Source organism: Myotis myotis, unplaced genomic scaffold (assembly GCF_014108235.1).
Source record: "Myotis myotis isolate mMyoMyo1 unplaced genomic scaffold, mMyoMyo1.p scaffold_m19_p_18, whole genome shotgun sequence".
Taxonomy (NCBI): domain Eukaryota; kingdom Metazoa; phylum Chordata; class Mammalia; order Chiroptera; family Vespertilionidae; genus Myotis; species Myotis myotis.
This window is the reverse complement of record NW_023416322.1, coordinates 4,998,573-5,023,266: the sequence shown is the minus strand read 5'-3', so window position 1 is coordinate 5,023,266 and position 24,694 is coordinate 4,998,573. Positions and strand designations below refer to the sequence as shown.

The 24,694-nt window shown below is 49.0% G+C and overlaps 1 protein-coding gene and 1 pseudogene across 2 annotated transcripts; both read right to left on the bottom strand.

Annotated features, from left to right (window-relative positions):
• Window positions 1-641: 641 nt before the first annotated feature.
• On the bottom strand, window positions 642-18,126 carry CD160 (CD160 molecule). Of its 2 annotated transcripts, XM_036342539.1 has the most exons (5): window positions 17,895-18,123; window positions 8,268-8,494; window positions 7,294-7,620; window positions 3,742-3,894; window positions 642-1,802 (listed from the first exon to the last, which is right to left on the bottom strand). In XM_036342539.1, the coding sequence occupies exons 2-5, from the start codon at window positions 8,332-8,334 to the stop codon at window positions 1,795-1,797; spliced, it is 555 nt and encodes a 184-aa protein (XP_036198432.1). In that variant the 5' UTR covers window positions 8,335-8,494; window positions 17,895-18,123; the 3' UTR covers window positions 642-1,794. The 2 variants fall into 2 exon arrangements, with proteins under 2 accessions (XP_036198432.1, XP_036198431.1); XM_036342538.1 differs by lacking the exon at window positions 642-1,802 and having other exon boundaries at window positions 2,706-3,894; window positions 17,895-18,126.
• A 5,612-nt stretch (window positions 18,127-23,738) lies between these two features.
• On the bottom strand, window positions 23,739-24,325 carry LOC118673229 (annotated as a pseudogene).
• Window positions 24,326-24,694: the final 369 nt, after the last annotated feature.

Sequence of the window (24,694 nt, the reverse complement as noted above, 5' to 3'; positions counted from 1 at the left end):
GGTGCTGCTTCCTCAAGGAACTAATTAAATATATCAGTCTGACGGGGGAATGAGTCTGTGTCTGTTATAAACAATAACACAGCAGCGTCTGGGGTTTTGGAGGTGAAGGGCACTTCAGAGTTGGTTGTTAGAGCTGATCTAGGCAGGCCACTGACATCTGTGAAGACAATAGGTTTTAGGAGGCAAAGGAGGAGGGTGGTAACAGACGATGCTAGGGGGAAACCCTGTTTGACCGCTGATGGAGAGGTGGGAAGACCAGAGTGCTGTTTACAAGAATAAATCAGCGGAGATTTGGGAGTTGGGGGACCGGCAGGAAAGAGTTCTCTTACTGCAAGGTTCCAATTACATGCATCCAACTCTACGATCTTATACATGAGAACTTCGTCTTGCTGATTACACTTAGAAGGGGTCCACGGAAGTGGATTCCACATGTTGCCTTTCCTCTCTCAGCTAGGATACTTCTACCTGTGAATTACGGGATGCAGGCTTGTGGTAATCTTCACATTTTCTAATAAGATGTACTATTTTTTAAGGTCCAAAAGGTACTAGATTCCTTCCCAACGAGGTGATAGTTGTATCTTCAGTATCTTAGCGAATAAATACATCACAAAAAGCTACTAAGATTTCAGTAATACTTTTAAATCAATTTGTCTTTATTAGTCACACCAGAATCCTCATCCAGTTGAAACACAGTATTGACTTATTTGAAAGATACATTTCAGAACTTCACTTGCCCAAGTACACAGGGCTGGTATGTTGCAGAGCAGGTCTTTTGACTCCATGCCTAGTTTTTTTACCTTATAAAACAAAATCCAAAATCCTTTGAGTTTGAGGTTCAAGACCATCACTAATAAGGGTCTTACCCGTCTCTTCCAGCCTTCTCTCTGTTCCCACAAGCCTTAGCTCCCACACTGGGCAGATCCTGGCCAATGATTGCAGGTAAGGTGTTTCCTTTTGATAGTTTACTATTTAGTTCCAGTGAAATTGTGTTCGTACCTCTCTATTCATGTAGTTCTTCCTGTCAGGCATATCCTCCCTCCCCTCCCCCCGCCTCCTACCTCCTTGCTTAACTATGACAAGAGGTCATCTGTTTAAAGAGAAAGAGGGTTTGTGAATTTAGGGGAGAAAAGGATGCAAATACTGCTTTGGGCATTTATATAAAAAGAGAAATGACCGAAGATGTTGGTAAGTACTTCGCTGAAGGTAGGCAGTTGTGATCGTGGTGCATCTGGTCTGCACAAATCTTCCTCCATCAGTGCTGTGTGGATTCCTCCCCTCATCGAACACCAGGTGCTCTCTTCATTTTCTCTGTGTTCATGCAGAGTCGAGACACTGGGTCTGGGTCTCTTTCCTCTCCTACCTCTCTTTTGCTTCTTTCTTCTTTCTTCCCTTTAGTGGTAAATAACAATTTCTCCCCCCAAAATTGGTGTTCTCACTTGGTTTGACTTGCTGCTTTTACTGTGTTTGGGGGCGGGGGCGGGGGGGGCGGGGGATGGACCGAGGAAAAGTTCTTCTGGGGACACAGAAACACATGGACTTAGCCCGTGTCTGAGTGGGCACTGCCCCAGCCACGGTGAGAGCTGCTCTTCCCCTCACTGGGACTGAGGTGGGAAGAAGGCAGGCTTGCCCTGGAAGTAAGTAGGGGAGGTCAAGGGATCCACTCATTTGTCCCATTTTATATTCCCCAGATTCTTGGCACGTCCCCCTGTGCCCATGTTGTAATGTGAAAGATACCAAGGTAAACATATTTATCTTGCTGTGATTTTTAAAAAGATTTCTTCTGGCAGGAAGCTCTTACAGAGCTGTAGAAAGAAAACGGAAAGTTTATTACTGCCACACGACTTAGAATAGCAACAAAATACCTCATGTAAATTCATCCCTGCTAGGCTTCCTGTGTGTGTGATAGGCGCTCCTGGCTTGAGAGGGAACAGAAAAGGAAAAATGGGATGCATGCTATGTGTTGTGTCTTACTACTGAGGTTGCAGTTGTATCTTTATAAATCTCACATTCTGGTGGCAGTGGGAAGGGAGCTAACCACCAGTCTCTCCGTGCTGCAAAGTAGGACAATCGAAGAAGTAGTAGATGCCACTCAAAGTTCAAGGTAGGTTTTCCATGGAGGGTACTGAATGGCTGGCGTGGTGATAGGACAAGGGTACTCAGTGAAATTAGTCATGAGCTGAAGAAGGTACAGACCTAGCAAACGCCCTCATCCTTTTTGTCATGTGTAAACATGCTAACTTGATCCATATGATTCCCCTAGACCTGAGAAAACACGTACTGTTTTCCTACTGAATGCTGCCTCTTTAATAATTCTGGTAAGTCTTGTTGGGGGAGGGAGAATAAAGAAAAGGAATGAACTATCAAAACTTCATTCTCTTCATCTGACAGGAGAAGGGAAACGAGCTTAGATTTTTTACTCTGGCATAATTTGGGACTCGGGTAGTAAGTGTAGTAGATTGAATGGCTAGACTTACTTCCTCCACTTTTTTTAGGGCATTTATTCTGTATGAAGGAGTAAAATTTATTTTACTAACAGTAACCTAACCACCTGAGAGAATTTAGGTTTAAATCTATATAATAAAGAGCTAATATGCTAATTACACTGGATGGCGGAATGACCTTCCGGAATGACCAGTGGGCGGGGGGCACGAGGCAGCCGGGGCTGCGAGGGCCTACTTTTGCATGAATTTCGTGCACTGGGCCTCTAGTAAAGAATATGTCTATAGGGTCAGACTGCTTGATTGATTTTCACCAGTTTCTTCTTGAAAACTGGCCTAGGCTTACATTTGGCAGGTCCTCGCCAAGCATCACGGGTAAAGTCACTTTTCTTTTGATGGTTTGTAGGTAAAGAGTTGGACTAAGGGAGTGTTAGGTCCTGTTTCTAGAAATGTGAGGAGGCGGCCTCAGGATGGGGAGGGAGGTGAAGGAGTTGAGATTGAAGTAGATAATTCCTGAGGTCACAGGGTGTTAGTGAGAAGCACCTGTGAACCAGGGCAACATTTCACCTCTTTGTACCCATTTTCCTGATGAGTAGTCAGGAATCTTTGTCTCAAAGGGTGGTAGGAGGTTAGAATCATCGTGTAAGGCCTAGCCCATCATGCAGATTCTTCAAACACATTTACTAAGAGCCTGCGTGTGCAAGATAAAGTCCCAGCATGTAGAGAGCTTACGTTCTGGTGACAACCAAGTGGTGGATATTGATTGGTTTGAGGAATGCCTAAATAAAGATGGAATAGAATGCCAAGGACAGACAAAACCCTGCATCTGATTTATGCAAAAACGTAATGGCAAAGCATTGCAAGTTCCAGTCTGTTAGGGAAAACCTGATTCTTCTTGGTAAAGGGTGCGCAGGGGCTGAGCCAGAAGTGCGAGCCAGAAGTGCTGAATATACTCGATCTGGCATCAGCCTTTGCTGAGGAGCTGCACTGTTCAAACCTCACCTTTCTCTTCCCTTGTTCATTTTCACACAATGGCCTCAGCGTGTAGCCCTCTGTTCCTTACTGAGCACAGGAGCTGTATTTAATGGCCTCTCTCCAGGCCTTTCCTAACAAGTCTGACCTACCCAAAGCAGAGCCTGACTCACCCGTCTTTCCCTAGTTAGTCCCCTTGGATCAGTTTTGCCCTCATTGGTTCGATGTTTCCCTGCGGACAGTGAGGGGTTGCCGAGCACGTCCCTTCCCCACTCGGCTTCCTGTCCACCCTCTGGATCATAACAGGTGTTTAAGCTTCATCTGAACATACCTTGAAGGACCATCAGGCTGGTGGCCAGCATCACCCAGACCTCTTGCAGGACGCTTGGACTGAGAGGGCCTTTACTGTGGAGAGGGCCATTGCCATGGCTGGACTCCTGCTGTCCTGTTAGTTTCCCTCCCGTCACTGTGTAGTTCCCTGTCTCTGGTTCAAAAGAGAATCGGGATCAGGGAAGGGTTTCAGAAATCATCAGAATGTCCTTTTGCATCACCTCAGAACTTCTTTTGGTCTCCAAGTATCAGCATAATTCATTGCCCAGATAAGTTTTTTAAAAAACATTTGTGGGTGATGATGAAGATGATGATGTACTTTAGCAGCAATAAATAAGTATGGAATCTGTTTGTCACACTGGGAATGCAAATAAGCCTGCCTTGAAGGAACTTTAAACTCATGCCAGAGAGACAGTTAAAATAGCTTAGTCACCTTGGACTTGGTATCATCTAAAAGCCATCTGCGGGGTGGTGGGTTAAGCAGTTCAGCCTAAGTTAAAATCTGGGCTTTGGAATAGATCTGGATTTTTATCCCCCACTCACTACTAGCTGAGTGGATTTTCACAAATTCCCTGGAGCCCGAGTTGTCACATGACAAGAATAGTAGCTTTCTCAAAAGATCATGAAGATGAAATGAAGTATCACTTAGCACAGTGCCCGGCACAGTAAGCACTCAATTGACATTGTTTATTGATACTGTTACCTGTCTGGCTTCATTTCATCTTCCAAAAGGAACCTTATTTCCATACTTGGTGAGTATCCACATGTGCTGACTGGTACTTCTGTATTAGAACATGAATGCTACGTTACAAGGAACAATGACTTTGTTGTACCCTCATTCTGTTCTCTAAGGCTTGTGCCTGGGGTGTTCAATACTTGTTCAATGAATGAAAGGAGGTTCCACTAGTGAGTGAAGTTAACTGGAACAGTACTAAATAGTAGTGCCAGGTTAAAGTAACAGGTTTTGTATCATAGACAATGAAAAGCCATTAAAACCGGATGGTGGTGCATCATGTACAAACTAGAGGCCCGGTACACGAAATTCAGGTGGGGGGTAGGTGGGGGAGGGAGTCCCTCAGCCCAGCCTGTGCCCTCTTGCAGTCCAGGAGCCCTCAGGGGATGTCTGACTGCGTGTAGGCGGGAGAGGCTTCCGCCACCGTTGCTGCGCTCGCCAGCCATGAGCCTGGCTTCTGGCTGAGCGGCACTCCCCCTGTGGGAGCACACTGATCACCAGGGGGCAGCTCCTATGTTGAGTGTCTGCCCCATGGTGGTCAGTGCACATCATAGCAAGCGGTTGAGTGGCCTTAGCATATCATTAGCATATTATGCTTTGATTGGTTGAACGGCCGACCAGACAACCGGACATTTAGCATATTAGGCTTTTATTATATAGGATTAGCATTTTAGATGGTGGGTGGTAGCGTGGATTGGAGGCAGAGACCATATTTTAGAGTTGATGGGCCATTTATTAGGCAACAGCTCAGTGCCAGGCCCTGCAGTTGCTGTGGGAGATAAAGATGAGTCAGACAGTTGGATCTCAAGGGGCTCACCAGTTAGAGGCTATTGGGATGTTTTAAGTGAGATGATGACCTGGAGAATACCGGAAAGAAAGGAATGAATGTGGGAAAGAACCAGTAGTACTCAATAACTGGATGGGGGAAGGGAAAAAGGAGGGACCAAGGTTTAGACTAAAGAGTGGACAGAAGTACAGTCTCAGGAGAACGGGTTTGAGTCTGAGGAGATGGTAGGCATTCAGGAGCTGGAATCCAGTTGTCGGTGGGAATGTTTAACTGAAACTTAGGGAAGAGTTGAGAGCTGGAGAAGTTGATTTGTGGGTCAGCTGCAGGGAGGGGCAGGTTTAAATCAAGAGGGTGGATGAGAACTTGGGGGAGAGAGTGAAAAGATGGAGGGGGAGTGAGGAGTCTTGGGGAAGGAATTCCCTTGTTTGAGAGGAGGAAATACAAGCATTGAAGGAGAGCACAGAAGTCAGAAAGGTAGAAAAAAACGGGAGCACAGCCACAGAAGTCAGTGGAGACGGGAGTTGGTCGGGGAGCGTGGACATGCTGAGTGCTGTAGCTCGGGCCAAAGAAGACATACCGGGAAGCAAGGAAGGGAAATAACAGCTCAGCCGAGACTGAAGTAGGAGATTTGGATTGACTGCTAGCCGCAGGAGAGGATGAAAACATTTGTTAAAAGGCTCTGGGCCAGGTTTCTATTTTGGGTGTGTGTGTGTGATTTATCCCTAGTTTTCTTAAAGTTAACAAGTAATTCTTTGAAAGTTCATAAAGAATAATAGCAGTGCCCTGTTATCCTCCTCAGGCCTATTCCCCAGAGACCATCACTCTCAATTCTTTGACATGTTTCACCATATTTCTAAATAATATGCTCATGTTACCACTTTCTGGATAAAGTTCAGATATTGTCTATTGACTTTGATTGAAGATGAGGATTTCAACCTGTCACAGGCTCCTGAGAGCTGATCTGTCAATTCTATTTCTGTCCTATAACGTTTCCTTCTGGAGCCCTCTCTCCCTCGCTCTCTGCTGGTCTAATTGCTCTTTTTGGGCCCTTTTCTTCTAGAATTTCCTTATCCTCGTTTCCGTTAGGTTCCTTGTTTCCGGGATCCCGTTTTACCCACCCTACCGTCCACTTTCTAGTTCTCCCGGAGCACATTCTCTGGTAGCTTCTTAATAACGATCACATAGGAGACAAGTTGTGAGTCATTGCTTGTCTGACGGCGTCTATTCCTTCCTCACGTTTAATTGGTGGCTTGGTTGGGCACGGAATTCTAGGCAGAATAGAATTTTCTCTCTGGAAGGCTTGCCCCTTTGGGCGTGTAGGGACGGAGTCGCTCTGCTGGGCAGATGAGGAAGCTGTAGGTACCGCCGAGGCTGGAGTGGTCCTATTCAACCTGTGCCCAAGTAGTAACAGCAGGGAGCAGAGTGGAGGCGATCTGTAGGGATGCGAGGCTTTGCTGCCCCAGTGAGATAGAGGCAGGGACTCGGCTTCTGCTGGCTTTCTGGTTTCTGGAAATGATCTCATGCAGGCCGGCTATACTTCTTGCTTTATTGTCTCCCCATCGACACCCCCCTCTAATCTATTGCAGCTTGAATGGGTTTCTGTTTCTTACAACTAAATCGTCTTTAAGACAACTATCCATTTTATCTCAAATCTCTGTCCCAGCCTGAAGGCTCAGTGCCTGTATTTAGAAACACAGAGAGCTCGGTTGTTAGACCTCCCATTGTAGACCTCCGCCTGCATTTACTGGCCCTGGTCAGTAGGGGCATCGGACAAGTTGCTTTTACCTACTCGTGACTCAATCAGTGTCAATAAAAATGGGGTGGCTACCTCGGTAAGCTTTCTTAAAATTGAAGACAAAGGGAGATTGCCTTTGTAGGAAAGCGGCATTGGCCAGTGGGGGAGAGGGAAAAGGATTGTAACAGGAATGACGTCCTCAAGGAGGCTGCCTGGTCAGAACCCGAAATACCTACTGTCCCCAGCTGTTGACCCTGCTGGGGTCCCGCCTGTGGTATTAGGGATGTTAGGAGCTCACCTGTGACTGAAACGGAGAGAAAATGACCTTGAAGGAGGATTTCTGGCGTCTGGCTTTTGGCACAACACTGGTAGGTCCCATTGGCCGATGGTGTGGCTTCGGTTATGGTGAACACCAACTGAGATGATCTTTCACTGGCACCATCCATCTCAGGCGAGCGTCTCAGGCTCAGGTGCTCCAAGCTGGTCTCAGGGGAACAGTCCGAAGGCCTGTCCTTGCACAGAAACACGATGGCCCCCTCAGCCTCTTCGTTCGTGTGCCGCAAGGTGCAGGTTAAGCTTAGTCGCTTTCCTTGCTGGGACGCTGAGCTGAAGAGGCGCATGCATCCTGAAATGGGAAGGAAGAATTAGCCGTGGGAGTACATGGCAAATAAATTCGCGTTATTTCCAAATGTTGAGGCAGAGAGGGGGGCTGCCCCAGGACATTAAATGCCATCCTCTTAGAGGAGTTGTCCATGAGTTACACCCATGTCTGATGGAGACCTGCAATCCCAGCTCCTCATTTATTGAATGGTTTGCGTTTGATTTTTACTGTCCACCTGGAACCTATAGGCCTTTAAGTTAAAGTGCTTTGTTAATGTACCTCATCCTTGATAGAGCCCTAGAGGCAGGTGTTTTTCCCATTTTATAGATGAACAAATACGAAGCACAGAGCGGTTAAATGGGTTTTCGGAGTTGGCAAATGTGGTACCTGGACTTCATGAATTTAGAGTTTATGAGCCTGTAGGAATTTCGGAGGGAGGGCCAGTTTACCAGGCTCTTTGCAACACACAGCACAGACACGATGTCTGATGGGTGCACGATAGGGTTCTAACAAAGAAAAGGAAACTACGCCTGTCACCCTTGCATTAGCATCAAGAAGAGCAGGTCCCTTCTTCCTCATTAGGGAAAAAACATGGGGTCCATCCCCCTCGGGAGCCCAGGATTCTCCCTGGGGGCTGCTCTGCTCTGGGGCTTGGGGATGGCTGTCCTCACCGCCAAGCTCGATGTCCACAATTGCCAGCAGAGTGGCCAGGGCCCAGCAGCCTCTGCCAGAGGCCATCGGCGTCCTGCAGGTTGTCAGCAGCTCAGGAACTCGAAGCAGGTGGCTCTGCTGATGTCCTTGGCCTCGCTTTCCTGGAAGCACAGAGGGAGCCCTGATGAGGCCGCGGCAGCTCCACAACCACTCCCGGGTCGAGGCCCTGGCTTCTGTGGGCGGGACTCTGAGGGAGGTGGAGGGGTGGTGGAGGAGAGAGACACGAAAAGCTGTATTTTCAGATTTTTTAAAAAGTTTAATTGGATTTCTGGGTCAAAGAATATGAACATTAAAATATCTGTAAATTATCAAATTCCTCTAAAAAGTAGTTGAGATTCATATGTTCAACAATAATATTTGAAAATCTACATTACTTTATGTGCTGGCCAGCACTGGATGTTATATCTTTTACATTTTGCCAATGTGAGGGATGAAAAATTAGGTTTTCTTTGGCATTTCCATGACTGGTGAGGGTGAAGATCTCATCAGATGTTTATTGGTCATTAATATTTCCTTCTGTATTAATTGCTTGTTCATAGTATTAGCATTTTTTAAACTCAACTTTTAGAAATTTTCTCTGTATTAGGGATATTAACCTGTCTGCCATTTTAAAATTAATTTTTAATATATTTTTATTGATTTCAGAGAGGAAGAGAGAGAGAGAGAGTAACATCAATGAGAGAGAATTATTGACTGGCTGCCTCCTACACGCCCCACACTGGGGGTCGAGCCCGCAACCCGGGCATGTGCCCTGACCTGGAATCGAACCATAACTCCTGGTTCATCAGTTGACCATTTTTTTTTAAACAAATATTACCTCACAATGTGTTGTCTCTTGACTTTTTTTTCCATAGGAAAAATTTACAGTTGTAACTTTTCTTAAAAAATCATCTATGGCCCTAACCAGTTTGGCTCAGTGGATAGAGCGTCAGCCTGAGGACTCAAGGGTCCCAGGTTCGATTCCGGTCAAGGGCATGTACCTTGGTTGCGGGCACATCCCCAGTAGGGAGTGTGCAGGAGGCAGCTGATCGATGTTTCTCTCTCATCGATGTCTCTAACTCTATCTCTCTCCCTTCCTCTCTGTAAAAAATCAATAAAATACATTTTTAAAAATTTTAAAAAAATCATCTATGTTTTCAGTGTTAAAGTTTCCCTCACGCTCAGATTATAATTTTCTTCATATATATGTATATATATATTAAATATTTTAAAAATATTGATTTTTAAAGGGAGAGGGATAGAGAAAAAGGAACATTAATCAGCTGCTCTTGCGCGCGCGCGCGCGCACACACACACACACACACACACACACACCTCACCTCACCAGGGACAGCCCACAACCTGGGTATGTGCCCTGATGGGAAATTGAGCCATAAACTTTTGGCGCATGGAGCGACACTCAAGCATCTGAGCCACACCGGCCAGGGCTTTTCCAATATTTGTATTGTTTCACCTTTTATGTTTATGTCTTCTAATCCTAGCTAAGAAAATTTTATTACCATATCAAGACAAACCCAAACTGAACAGAAAACCAAGACCAAGAAAATACCTGAATTTTCATCAGTAGGGAAATGAGTGAATAAGTTTTGACTCATCCATATAGTAGAATAATATTAAAAAATGAGTTCTATTTTTTTTATGGACCTGAAGGGATGGGTATCCATAATATACAATTGTGTCAAAAAAGACATTTCAGAGCTATGTATATTTAAAAAAATACATTTTTATTTTAGAAAATCCTCTGTAGATGTTTTAAAAATATATTTAAATACTTTTATAGTGTATAACTTTTTGACTAGATAATTACATTCACAGGGTTCAAGTTTCAGAGACGGGTATGCAGTTAAAAGTTTCCTTGCAGCTCCCATGCCCCAGTGACCCTTCCCCACAGCCACCCAGTTGCCTGACTCTGTGGCTCCAGCTAGAGATATCCTGTGCATATGTAAACAGTTCCCTATGCCCCCCCCCTCCCCCCCGTTTAAACACCAACAAGGAAGAATGATGGCATACAAATCACTCTGTCCTACAGTTTGCTCTTTTCGCTGCCGATATTTTCTGGAGACCATTCCATATCAGCACGTGAAAATTGCTGCACAGTATTTTTAAATATGCAAATTTATTGATATAGATTCTTGTTAGTGAGCATTTTGGTTATTTCCAATCTCTTACAAACCCTACTGCGGTGAGTAACCATGCACATACATCATCTTGCAAATGATGAATCTCTGGGAGTGGCATTGCTTGCCCGAGGGCATGTGCATTTGCTGTGTTGAGTGATGCTGCCATGTTGTCCTCCGGGGGTTGCATTGCAGTGCCTCCCCACCAGCAGCCCGGAGAGTGGGTCCTGCGGTGTCCATAGATTGATTTGCAGGAGTGCTTATAGATTCAAAAATTAGTCCTTCATGATGGGAGGGAGAAATACTTTTCTAGTTTGTCATTTGTTTTTTCTATGGTGGTTTTGTTTTGTGGGAAAAAGTTTTTTTTCTTATCATTAAACTTATCACTCTGTTCTTTTACTTTGATGGCTTTCAGGTTTTGTGACATGCTCCCCAAATTGAAAATCCTCTCCCATGGTTTCTTCCAGTACTCTTATTTCTTCATATCTTACGTTAACACTTTTGGTCTTTATGGGATTTATTTTGGTGGAAAGTATGAGGTACAGACCTAATGTAAATCTTTTCAAGCTAACTACCAGTGATTCCAGTACCTTTATTTGAGTAAAACTTATTTTCGTCATTCACTTGAGATACGTTGTCATATACACGTGTGTGTGCATGCCTATTTCTTTACATTTATTGTGTTTGTATACATGCCTGACAAATGTTAATAGATTTATATTTTAATTCTTAGAAAATAATGTATAGACTTGATAATATTTTATTTTAAAATGTTTAATCACTTTTTGTAGATTTAGAATGGTTCCCACCCCAAAATACGTCCCTTTGGAACATTGATGACTTTAGGCTGGTTAATTTTAAGAAAGAGCAAACCTAGAAGAAGCTCTGAAAACCAAGTAGAAGTTGCCGTCTGGCAAAGGGCATTTCTATTTCTAAGGGAGATCTCCATTTGTAAAGGCGTCTCCCTCACTGTGCCAGGCCTCCCTTCACTGTGGAGAAGGCTTGCACTTAAATTTGCAAACAATCTAAACCTTGTTTACTGTGCTTTTCCATAACGGACTCTAACCCAGCATCATCTTCTGTCTTCAGCTGAAGGTGGTATTAAAGGTGCTGGCTTCCACCACTTGGGGGAGTTACTCAGCGTTCCTGGGCCTATCCCACGTATACAGGAGTTGAGCCTACCACTAAACTTTAATTTGTTTTTCCCCTGCTAATCTGTCTTGTGTTCATTTGGTTATTAGACCACCAGCCAGAAGAACCGTGAAGGGTAGAGGATGAAATTTCCTCCTTGACAGTTGTATATAGGGTAGGGCAAAAGTAGGTTTACAGTCCTGAGTACACAAAACAGTTTATTGTTGTTACTTATTAATGATTGTATTATTTTCCATATGAACAACTGTAAGCCTACTTTTGCCCCACCCTGTATATTTACAGATCACAGAGGATAGAGTACAACGGTACATAGCACATTGTTTATATTTTTATCCTCAGAGGTGTGTTGTGAGGGAAGTATGAAAACCTATTAATTTTCATTATACCATTTTAAGTTATTTGACTTGCTAAGATGAGCTTGTAATACTTTGATAATTAAAAAATTGAATATAGAATATATACGTGTGTGTATGTATATATATCTGTACCTACTTATCTTCCTGTCTGTCTACACACACAACACATTTGGAAATGTAAAATATTCACCTTGAGAATGGTGTGGGGAGCATAGGGACCAAAGGGATTTTCGGTATGTGTTTTATATACTACATATTTTTACAATGAAAGTTTTAAGAAAAAAAACCTAGTCAAACTAATCTGAGGTTTTTAAAATTTAAAATGTGTCTGTGGGATTAACAAAAGGGACAGAACTAAAATGCTGGATGATAGCATGTAAAAAGAATCGAGAAGGCAGTCAGAATTAAAGCTCTAAGGTAATGTCCTTAAATCTGCATGCATAACCTTGGAGGCATTAAAGACTTTCAAAGGGGTATGTGGGCACAATTAATTAAATGAATTAATTTTCAGATCCGTAACTTACAGTTGTATTTCTTCCTAAAATGGATTTGCATGAGAAGATAGATGCCTGTGGTGGAGGCCTGCTGCTGATTCTCCCTCCCCACCTTCACTTTCCCACCCTAGAAAGGAAAGGCAAGACCCCTCGCTCATCCTGGCTCTTCTCTGGGACATTGTCATGGGGTGTAAAGACCTCCAGGGAACCCCAGGGATGATTTGAATTATCAGGCCTAATTGAAGGTAAAAAATCCATTCGTGAATCAAGTGGTTTCAATTTCTTTGCTTTTAACAAATTGACTGGACTCCCCCCGCCCATGTCCATTTCCCCTCTGCCCCCCTTTTTAAGAAACCCTCCTGCCCACCTCCACTGTGTTTTAGCAGAGAACCTGCCTGCCTGCCGGAGACAACATTTCCCAGCCTCCTTTACAATGAGGGGTTCCTATGTGGCTAAGTTCTTGTCGATGCAAATTCAAGTAAAAGGAAGTGGTACTGATATCATGTAATTAACCTAGTTATTAGCAAAAAAAGTCAATATTCTGATCAAATTTTATATTCATTCCCACTAAAATCCCAAGTGAAATGGTAATGTATGAACATTAGTCAACATAATAGAGAAGTATATATCTCAAAATTCTAGCATCATTTAATGATAAATATAAGGTCATTTCTATTAATACAAGGAGCCAGGTAAAGATGCTTCCAAGTACCTCTGTTATTTCACAGTGCTCTGGAAATGTTAGTCATTGCATTTAGACAAGAGGGTAAAGGGAGGGAGATAAATATTGGAACTCTTGAGGCAAAATTACTATTACTTATATATGATATAACTTACACCTGGAAAACCCAAGAGAATTAAGAATATTAGAAATGAAAGGTAGAATAAATGAATAGATAGTACACAAAAAGAGGAAATGCAGTGAAAAGTTGTTCAGTCTTACTGGTCAAATTGTTTAAAATTCAGAGTTCAGCCGAAACCGGTTTGGCTCAGTGGATAGAGCGTCGGCTTGCGGACTGAAAAGTCCCGGGTTCGATTCCGGTCAAGGGCATGTACCTGGGTTGCAGGCACATCCCCAGTAGGAGATGTGCAGGAGGCAGCTGATCGATGTTTCTCTCTCATCAATGTTTCTAACTCTCTATCTCTCTCCCTTCCTCTCTGTAAAAAATCAATAAAATATATTAAAAAAATAAAATAAAATAAAATTCAGAGTTCAGAATTTCAGAATTACTATCCAATAGATGAACAAAAATAAAAAATATTGATAAACCCAGTTCTAGTAAGGGTGTGAGGAAATAGGCACAGTCATTTACTCTGAATGAAAATGTACCCTGTACCTTTGACTCCATGTTACAGAAGTAAAAGCTGGAGTGTGCTGAAGTATAGGCATGAGGATATTCACTGCAGCAGTGATTATAATACCAAAAATTAGAAAAAGGTGAAGACCCATTGGTTAGAGAATGGTTGAGTGAATTATGGCATATCCATAGTATGGATTATTATGTAAGTACAACTTACATAAAATAATGTAAAACATAGCAAAAATAAAATTTCATAAGGTATTCACTTATGAAATGAATACATAAAATCGTTTTTCCTACATACAATTGATAGAAAATATGATAGAAGGAAAAATCCCATGCATTATAACAACAGTAAAATACCTATAAAATGCCCCAAAATTTAAAATGGGTTTAAAATATAACAAGATTGCTATATGGGACCTATAGGATAAACAATATAAAGTGCTATTAAGGAACATAAAAGAAAATATAAATGGAGACAATTGCTAATTTCTCTATATTTACCTATACATTTGTCACAATCCTAATAAGTCCTAGCAGCAGCCCAGTGGTCTGGCCCCCAATGCTTCTGCCCTCACCTTGACCTCTGGCCCCCCTCCTTGTGGTCACACCTAATGCTGCACCCTGTCTCCTCCAGAACACCCTGCAGACTCTTGAGACAAACATTGCAAGTTGAGCGAAACGCTATTGTACTAATCCCACGGAGGCTTGCACGCAGTGTGACCAGCTTGAAGTCACAGGATTCCAGCTCCCAAGTTAGGCAGGTCTCTGAGAGTTTACTTTCCTTTGTCCCCCTTCTCATGCCTATCCAAGCCATTCAGGCAGGGTCACAGCACGAGGACTGTGATGATAATTAGGCCGTGAGTATTCCAAGGAGCCAGCAGGAGAAATTCTGAATGAGGGATCTTCAAAGGCTGCGATATGGCCACGGAGTTAGGCCTTGGCAGATGTTTGTCGGCGCTGGGGGCCGGTGCCCATGAATACAGGGGTGAGGTGGGGATGGGCTCCGCGCTGGCTAGCTGAGCCTTGGAGAGGTCAAGTCCCTCCTCTCGGCTGGTTCCTGAGGGTCTAGTGCAGCGGTTCTCAACCTGTGGATCGCGACCCCTTTGGGGGTCGAACGACCCTTTCACAGGGGTCGCCTAAGACCATCCTGCATATCAGATATTTACATTACGATTCATCATAGTAGCAACATTACAGTTATGAAGTCGCAACGAAAATAATTTTATGGTTGGAGGTCGCCACAACATGAGGAGCTGTATTAAAGGGCCGCGGCATTAGGAAGGTTGAGAACCACTGGTCTAGTGCAACGGGGTGGGAGGGGCAGGGGCAGGGACTGCTTCCAAAAGGGGGGCGGCACACAGGCTGCCCGCCCTCGGGCGCTGACGCAGGGGTGCTTCGGGGTGTCTGCGGCCTGGCTAGAGCTGGGCATGTAAGTCTGCCCTGGGCCGCTTAGGGGGGCTGGAGGCCGGCGAGGACCGTGGGCAAAGGATGCTCCTGGAATCTGACCTTGGTGCCCGGCGGACCAGGCACTGCTGGTTCTGCACTCTGACCGCTAGAGGGCGCCGCCTTCCAGTTGAAGCGGAGGTGACCCTCCCCGCTGCTCATCAGCCCAAATTTGCAAAATGTGATCCCTTGAGCCTCCGGGTTTGGGGGGGTGAGGGTGGGGGTGGGGGATGCGCTCTGGTCAGCCTTGCGGGGCTAGCTTGGAAAAACCTAAACTACTGTGGGGGCGTGGGGAGTGCAAGATCAGGTCTGATGGGTTGATGGGCCCTGGAGAGAAGCCTTATTACAGTGGCAACTCGCCCTCTATGGCCCCAAGAGCAGGGGGGGGAGCCTGGGGACTTTCTGGCCTCCCCTCCCTCTTAAGACACGCGGCAAACCCCTCAGCGGGCAAGAATGGGGGTGCACATTAGGCTGACACCCCCCTTCTGCCCTCCCAGGCTAGGCAGGCTGCCCCGGTTGTCTCCTCGCCCGACCTTTAAAGTGGGGGGCACCTGGAGGCCTGGAATCAAATCCAGCGTTACCGACCTCGCTCAGCCTCCCACCCACGCGAATGCTGTGACAATCAAATGGCCCCTAGAACTGTGCAGAGGTTCCGGGAGCGTGCGCTGCTGGTGGGACAGGACCGCGAGGGCGAGGCTCCCAGCCCAGCCCCAGCCCCGGGGCTCCACGGCCACCTGTCTGCACATCTCCCACAAAATGGAAGGTGCCCGGGACCCCGACTCCTTAGAGTAGAACCGTTTGTCAGTCACCCTTAGGGTCCGGAGGCCCCGAGACTCATCTGCTCTCAGCACCCAGAGCAGGCCTCACCCTCACCTCAATGTGCCATGGGCCCTCTAGGCCAGCGGTTCTCAACCTTCCTAATGCCGCGACCCTTTAATACAGTTCCTCATGTTGTGGTGACCCCCAATTTCATTGTTACAAAGTGAACATAATGAAAGCATAGTGATTAATCACAAAAACAATATGTAATTATATATGTGCTTTCCGATGGTCTTAGGCGACCCCTGTGAAAGGGTTGTTCGACCCCCAAAGGGGTCGCGACCCACAGGTTGAGAATCGCTGCTCTAGGTTGTCTGGTGATGTCTGTGGATCCTGTTCTCAGAATAACACTTAAAATGAATAAAATGAAACACAGAGGATAACGGGGCAGGAAGAATGTGCGACGGAGGGCGCGTGCTCCTTTAGCCCCTCATCAGCCCCAGAGGGGACACTTCAGAGTGATGACCGTGACGACATCTGAGGAGCCTGTCGCAGCTGTAATGAGATTTGACTGCGATTTCTACTGACGGCCAATTCTGCTGAGGCTTGTTGCCTGTATCATAATGGAAGGACATGCTTTCGAGTAGAGACTAGTGAACATAAAGATGACTGTTTTCCCCAAATTCACAAATCCCATGAATAAACCCATGGCCCCCAGGTCAGAAGTTCTGCTGACAGCTTCCTCACTTTGCAACTAGGGAAACTGAGGTCTCCTGATTCCCACCAGGTCAAAGGTCTCCCCGCTAACGTGCGTGACTGAGCTTTGGGAGAACTATCTACACCATTACTTTCACCCTGGAATTACCAGCTTTACTCGGCCAAAAAACATGCCAGTGGCCTGAACCCCCATTGCTTGCATCACCCGCAGAGCACACATCTGGGGTGTGTACCTCCCTCAGAGGTGCCTCGCAAGGCCAGCTCCCAGCCCATGGAGCCCAGTGGCTTGTCCCAGGCTTTGAGGAGTCAAGTGGAGAGTTGATCAATGCTGGTAACTCTCCTTTAGTACAGCGGTTCTCAACCTGTGGGTCGCCACCCTTTTGGGGTCAAACTACCCTTTCACAGGGGTCGCCTAAGACCATCGGAAAACACATATAATTACATATTGTTTTTGTGATTAATCACTATGCTTTAATTATGTTCAATTTGTAACAATGAAAATACATCCTGCATATCAGATATTTACATGACGATTCATAACAGAAGCAAAATTACAGTTATGAAGTAGCAACGAAAATAATTTTATGGTTGGGGGTCACCACAACATGAGGAACTGTATTAAAGGGTCGCGGCATTAGGAAGGTTGAGAACCACTGCTTTAGTAACTAGCTCCTTTTTAAAAATATATATATTTTTTATTGCTTTCAAAGAGGAATAAAGAGGGAGAGAGAGAGAAACATCAGTGATGAGAGTGACTCATTGATTGGCTGCCTCCTGCACACCCCACACTGGGGATCGAGCCCACAACCCGGGCATGTGCCCTGACTGGGAATCGAACCGTGAGCCATGCCGGCCAGGCCTAACTGTCTCCTTTTTATCGCTAGGAATGACTTGTCATTTGTCCCCCATGAGGACTGAACAACACAGAGTAGCCAGGAGATTTTAGAGCAGAAGGAAGGATTTCGGCTCCACAGGTCGGCGACTCCCAGAGCTCACCCCGCTCTCCCTCCCGTGAACACCCCGTGTGGTTCTTCCCCACGTCAGGAAAGTGTCCGCGTGCCTGAGCCGCTGAGCAGAGTGAGCACGCTTCTCTCCGGGGCGCCTGGGAGAAGGGACGGGGCTCCTCGGGGGGGGGGCGGGGTGGGGGGGCCCTGGAGCCTGCCTTTGCTTGAGCAGATCTGCCACCGCCCACCCCGCTCCGCTCCCGCTCCCGCTCCCGCTCCCGCTCCCGGGCCCCTTTACCTTCCGACAGAAGCTCTCCTGCTGGGGCTGCTGGCTCTGGTGGGAGCGCGAATGTGCTCTCAGCTCTCGCCTGGTTCTTGTCTAGTTAAAACCCCCTCTCACTTCCGGCCGTGCTCTGCCTCATTACTGGCATCTATGATCTCTGAAAACCACACAGTGGGTTTTTTTGTTTTTAGTAATCAGGGGTCTTCCTGCTTCTCTCTTCCACCGCCGCTGTGAATTTTTTTCTCCTCCCTCCTTCTCTGTTCTTTCTCCTTTCTGCGTTAGAAACAGACGATGGGGCTGGGGGGGCTGAGAAGCCACCCGTGGAAATTGTCTTCTCACCTTGGGAGCCACAGATTGTTCACTTGATAGTTGGTGGGGATAGGACTGATAACAGTAACTAGGAGACATGAGGACATGCTGTGCTCTTAAGTACAAAGAAAGGTGCCAAGTCTTTTCCCGAGAGAAGGTTTTGCTTAGGAGTAGGACGTGGAGGGCAGGGCCTGATCCCAGGAGGCTGAGGAGGCAGAGGGGGGGGGGGAGGGCACCCAACTGGTCCTGTACGGAGGGTGAGAGGGGCATGACCTGTGACCCCTCACCCATGCCCGTCTGTTCTCCTCCTTGGTTGGCGATGGCTGGGAGAAGGCAGTGACTCTTCCCAGGTTCTAGGATTGTACCCTTTGGTGGAACGAGTATTGATTTGGATCTAACTTCACGAGGCCGGCCGGGCTCAGTGCCGGAGGGGACCTGGGCACCAGGGAGCCCTCTGGTTCCGGAGCAGACACCTGTCGTGAGCGCCAACCGGTGCTGGGTCCCTGGGAGCCCGAGGGCGGTCCTGAAGGTGGGACTGTTCATGCCGGACCTCGGGCCACGCTCCCCCTTGTGTGGGGGGACCCCGTTCTACGCTTCACTGTGGCCCTTAACACACACGGTGCTCAGCCCCTTCCCAAGTGCCGGCGGGGGAGACAGACACCGGGAACATCTGCCGCCAAACCGTTCGGCTTCGCCAATGGGTAAGTCCATCCGGGAGCCGGGAGAGGGAAGGGGCCGGAGGGCTTTTACCCCATTTACCGGCCCTCTCCATCCTGGTCCCCGCAGCGCACGTGGCCACACAGACATCAGCTGCTAGCGGGGCTGGCACCCGTAACCCGGGGTCCTGATTCGCTGTCCCTAATGGTCACACGCCTGCCTTCTCTGTTTCTCGTCACCCGGAGGCTGATCGCCACGAACATGCAGGGGAGCTGAAGCCACAGGGCTGTCGGTGCGGAGGGTGGGGCCGCTTGAGCACCCGCGGGTGTACGTGTGTTCTCACTTGTGATTGCAACATTCTCACAGTTTTGCAAAGACCTCAGGGCTCGAGACGGAAACACAGAGCTTCTCAGCCTTTGTGCAGCGTCTGTCCATCTCGCAGACACGATTGTTTAAACACTGCTTCTGATCCCTCCTCGTTGAGCTTGATTGTTAGGGACGGTGTGGCCGGCATGACCGGGCTCTGCTCGCTGTGTCAGAGCGGCCCCTCGCCAGTGACACACCCTTGCCAGCGACACAGCAGTGCTCCCAGGGCCTGGCACCCGGAGGCGAGAGAAACTGAGGAAGGAGAGGAGGATGGGGGGGGGTGCCCTGTGTGCCAGGCCCTGTGAGGTCTTCAGGGGACACGGTGACATTTGAGTTGAGCTTTGAGAGAAGGTAGGATTCCAGGCGGCCAGGGTGAGCGTTTTTCCGACCTAAGAACAGTCTGAACCCAGGTACAGGGACACGCTGGGCTTTTGGAAAGCAGTGCAGCTACTGAGGTGGCTGGGACATAGGGTGCTGAGGGGAGCCCCCCAAATATCCTGGCAGCCCTGGCTGTCTGGGCACCTGAGTCCGATGACACAATTTAGAAACTGACATACTGTTTTTAAGATCTTACTGGCAAATGTTCCACATGAAAAGGAACTCTGGTTGATGGTAAATCATATATTTAAAAAAATAGTTTTATTGAGTTCAGAGAAGAAGGGAGAGAGACAGAAACATCAATGATGAGAGAGAACCATAGATTGGCTGCCTCCTGCATGCCCCCCACTGGGGATGGAGCCTACAACCCGGGCATGTGCCCTGACCGGAATCAAACCGTGACCTCCTGGTTCATAGGTCAGTCCTCAGCCCCTGAGCCCCGCCGGCTGGGCTTGCATGTATTCTTATGCGACGTCAGTGGAACTGCGAGGGCTCGGCAGTGGGAAGGGCGAGCACAGCTGGTCCATCCTGGCAGGTGCGAGGCTCCTATGCCAGCAGTTCTCGCCCTTGTGAGTGGGTGTCGGAATCACGAGTGGTTGTTCACACACAGACGACGGGGCCCAGCCACCGAGTTTCCGATCCACTAGGGTCCTAGCGGGGTTTGCATTCCTAACAGCTTCCCTGCTGCTGCTGCTCTGTGATGTGCCTGGCAAAGTCGTCTCTGCGACCCCTCTGCACCCTTGCTCTCCTCTCTGCACCCCTGCTCTCCTCTCTGCACCCCTGCTCTCCTCTCTGCATCCTTGCTCTCCTCTGCACCCTTGCTCTCCTCTCTGCACCCCTGCTCTCCTCTCTGTACCCTTGCTCTCCTCTCTGAACCCTTGCTCTCCTCTCTGCACCCCTGCTCTCCTCTCTGCACCCCTGCTCTCCTCTCTGCACCCTTGCTCTCCTCTCTGTACCCCTGCTCTCCTCTCTGCACCCTTGCTCTCCTCTCTGCACCCTTGCTCTCCTCTCTGCACCCCTGCTCTCCTCTGCACCCTTGCTCTCTTCTCTGCACCCTTGCTCTCCTCTCTGCACCCCTGCTCTCCTCTCTGCACCCTTGCTCTCCTCTCTGCACCCCTGCTCTCCTCTCTGTACCCTTGCTCTCCTCTGCACCCCTGCTCTCCTCTCTGCACCCTTGCTCTCCTCTCTGCACCCTTGCTCTCCTCTCTGCATCCCTGCTCTCCTCTCTGCACCCTTGCTCTCCTCTCTGCACCCTTGCTCTCCTCTCTGCATCCCTGCTCTCCTCTGCACCCTTGCTCTCCTCTCTGCACCCTTGCTCTCCTCTCTGTACCCTTGCTCTCCTCTCTGCAGTGGTGTGCAGCTCCTCACCCCCAGGCCCCCCGTGCTCTCTGTTGAACACCCCCAGGTGCTGACAAGTGCTCCTCGTGCTGCCCCCACACCTTAGCTTCCTCGCGCTGCTCCTCACTCTGGCGGGGCCCACAGACATGTGTCAGGGCGGCAGGGGGGCCAGGCCACCTGGTCACCGGACTCCCCCACTCACGTGGTCTTGGGCAAGGCACTCAGCTTCCCTGTGGACTGGGGAGAATACAGGCACCTACACCATAGGACTGGCGCCGAGCCTGAAATGAAAACATGTATGGAAAGCAGCTAGCATGTGCCTGGCACACAGTAGGGACAGAATCCATGCTGGCTGTCATCGTTGCCGAGTCTTCCTTGTCTGCATGTCCATCAGGCCCCTGCGGAGAGTTAGTCCTTCCAGCTGAGGGTTCTCCGGCTCCCGCAGCTCCTCTTTGTGGCGCAGTTTCAAGATGCCCTTCGTCCTGTGGCTCTTCCCGGACCAGACCCTGTGTGTCCAGGCGCCTTGTCGGGGGCGGGACTGGCCTCGGCACAGGCGAGTTTTGTGCGTTCACTGCAGCCAGAGAGCACGTTGCCTCTGTGGCCGGTTCCGGCTCCCAGTCCCGCTCACCACGCGGGCTCCCGGCCACGTCTGCAGCAGGGAGCTGTGCTAGTGCCGTTGCCCGTGAGGCCCCGGGCTGCCTCCCCCTACCCCCCCTCCCAGGCTCTTGCTGGGTGTGTGTGTTTGTGGGTGTTGGTGGGGAAAGCACCTCTAACTCTTGGCTTCCTTTGGGGCTTACGGCGGCGGCTGGGACTGATGGGGCCTTCGGGCGCTGGAGGGAGCAATCAGAGGCCGACAGAGGAGAGGGGGGACTCCCCTCCGCCCTCCCAGCTCCAGGTGTTTCCCCCGAGGGGGGAGCTGACCCTGTGGCTCAGCCAAGAGTTTTCTGGAAGGAAACCAGGCCTCGGGCCAGAGGGCACTGGGAGGAAGCTGTGCGGGCATTCCCCCCCCCCCCCCCAGGTCCTGGCCAATCCTCTGGGAGGGAGTCGGGGGGCTCCTTGTGGAGAAGGGGCCGCAGCTCCAGGGGTTTGAGTATCGGATGACAGGGCAGATCTGGGAAGAGGGCCTTCCTTGGCTCAGTCCTCACTCCCTGTCTGCAGCGAATGGCTCACAAAGACCAATGGCCTCAAGTTCCGTCTTATTTATTTATTTATTCATTCATTCATTTATTATATTTTTATTGATTTCAGAGAGGAAGGGAGAGGGAGAGATAGAAACATCAATGATGAGAGAATCATTCATTGGCTGCCTCCTGCACGCCCCCTACTGGGGGTCAAGCCCGCAACCCAGGCATGTGCCCTTGACTGGAATCGGACCCAGGACCCTTTGGTCCGTGGGCCTAGGCTAGGGGTGGGCAAACTTTTTGACTCGAGGGCCACAATGGGTTCTTAAACTGGACCGGAGAGCCGGAACAAAAGCATGGATGGAGTGTTTGTGTGAACTAATATAAATTCAAAGTAAACATCATTACATAAAAGGGTACGGTCTTTTTTTTTTTTTAGTTTTATTCATTTCAAACGGGCCGCTGAGCCACACCAGCCAGGGCTTCCATCTTTTTAAATAGAAGGTGAAGAAAAAGCTGTTTGTCCAGTGCCTGTGGTTCCCGGAGAGCCTGTCCATCCCTGCTCATAGAGGACGCCAGATTCCCTGCAGCTGGGCTCCCGCCGGTGCCCAGGCCCGGGCTGCCTCCTCCTGCTTCACACGCTGCCCTGTGTGTGTGGGGGGCCAACCTGAGTGTCTCCAGGACGCACCCGCCTGATGGCACAGATGCTTCAGGTCCGGCTCCGTCTGCCCTCCGGGCGGGCGCCCCTCACCACGCTCAGGCCACACTGCACTGTGAGGACACACAGGGACAAGGCCCCTCCCCCTCCCCAGGCCACCCTGCCTCCCGGACACTGTCACAGGCATAGGGCTTGCGGCTGAACCCCTCCTCCTGTGCCGCCTGCGCAGCTACTACCCCTGCTGGACTCTGTCCTTGGTCAAAGGGGTTGAAGAAAGTAGCCTCCCATGCTCCTGGCCTCTGCGCCCCCCCACCCCACCCCCATCCCTGCCCCGCCCCCCGTCTCCCCACAGGCGCCAGGAGTCCCAGCCTTCGGGCCTGATTGTTGTCATGTCTCATTCCAGGAAAACCACAGCGTGAAGCCGGGCGTTCTGCCGGTGGCTGAGGAGGACACGGACTGAGCCTCCCGTGCACCTGCCACAGGCATCACGCTCACCATCGCCCGAGAGGGAGGACCTTCTTCTTTTATTTTTTAATATATTTTTATTGATCTCAGAGGGGAAGAGAGAGGGCGAGGGAGAGAGAGAGAGAAACATCCATGATGAGAGAGAACCATTGATCCGCCGCCTCCTGCACACCCCACACTGGGGATCGAGCCCGCAACCCGGGCATGTGTCCTGACCGGGAATCGAACCGTGACCTCCTGGTTCATAGGTTGACGCTCAACCACGGAGCCACCCCAGCCGGGCAGGAAGGACCTTCTTGACGTCATTGTTTCCCCAAGGAAGGCTTTCTGACCATGTGGGTCATGAGACGTCGGACGCTCTTGCTCTGAGTCGGTGGCCACAGGCCTCTGGGTTCTCACCTGCTTGTAGAGAGGAAAGCCAGGAGACGGAGGCCTGATTCTTTGAATCAGAGACTTAACACTGTGCTTTCGGGGCTTTTTCTTTCTCTCTGTCTTTTTTATTCTTACAGTTTTATTTTTGTGTACACATTTGCTTAACAATCACTGAATTTTTAGGCCGAAGAGCCTTTAGAAGTAGTTGTATTGTCTGGAACGAAGGTCTGCTGAAAGCCCAGTCTGGAGCAAAATGGGAAATCACATCTAGAAGCAGGCTGAGGAATTCCGATCCAGTGGGTTACGGTGTCTCCTCTCTCTGGTGGCCGGGCTGAGGCCTACCTGGCTGCTAGGCCACAGGAATGGCCGCGAACACGGGGTGCAGACCTCCCAAAACAGCCCAGCAACCCACCGCGTGCTGCGGTACCGGTTTCACAGTTCAAGTCACCTGTGTTCAACGGTAAACTTACAGCACCTGTAAGCTACGTCCGCTGTCAAAAATGGGGTCACTGCCATTGGTAAACCAGCAGCGAAACGAGCCCGTGTCACATTTCAGACGCGTCAGAAAAGACTGTTTGCTGGTTGGCCACCGAGAGCAGCATTCGGTCCAACATACGTTGATCCATGTTCAAGTAGATTCCTTTCTGCTTTGGGAAGTTGGCTAATTTTCCTGTTTATGGATGTCAAAGTGTTCTTTCTTGAGAGTATCGTCTGGTTCGTGATTTCCATCTTGAGCCAATGCTCTCCCGCGGCCTTCGGTGCCTGCTCCGGCCTTCCTCGGCCCTAAGGCTCTCCGCAACCGGCACTCTGCTCTCGCGGGCACAGCCATTTTTTCCAGAGTGTTTTCAATATGATCTGGGGGAGAGGAAAAGAGGATGCTTGGCAAAGGAGCCGCTGACGAGGGCGGGCTTGCAGGCGCTCCTACCGCTGGGGGAGTGGGGGCGGGGAGCGCTAGGCCGACTCCACCTGCAGGCAGACCGATGGCCCCATCCTTAGCCTGACGGGGCTTCCATGAAGAACATGCACCTTCTCCAGTGGGCGCTGAAGGCAAGCATCTCCCCACCCCGCCCGCCCATCCCCTCCTGCCTTAGAGCAGCGGGGAAAGCAGGTGCGCACAGGCTGGTTTGCAACCCCAACGAGAATGTCAGGGA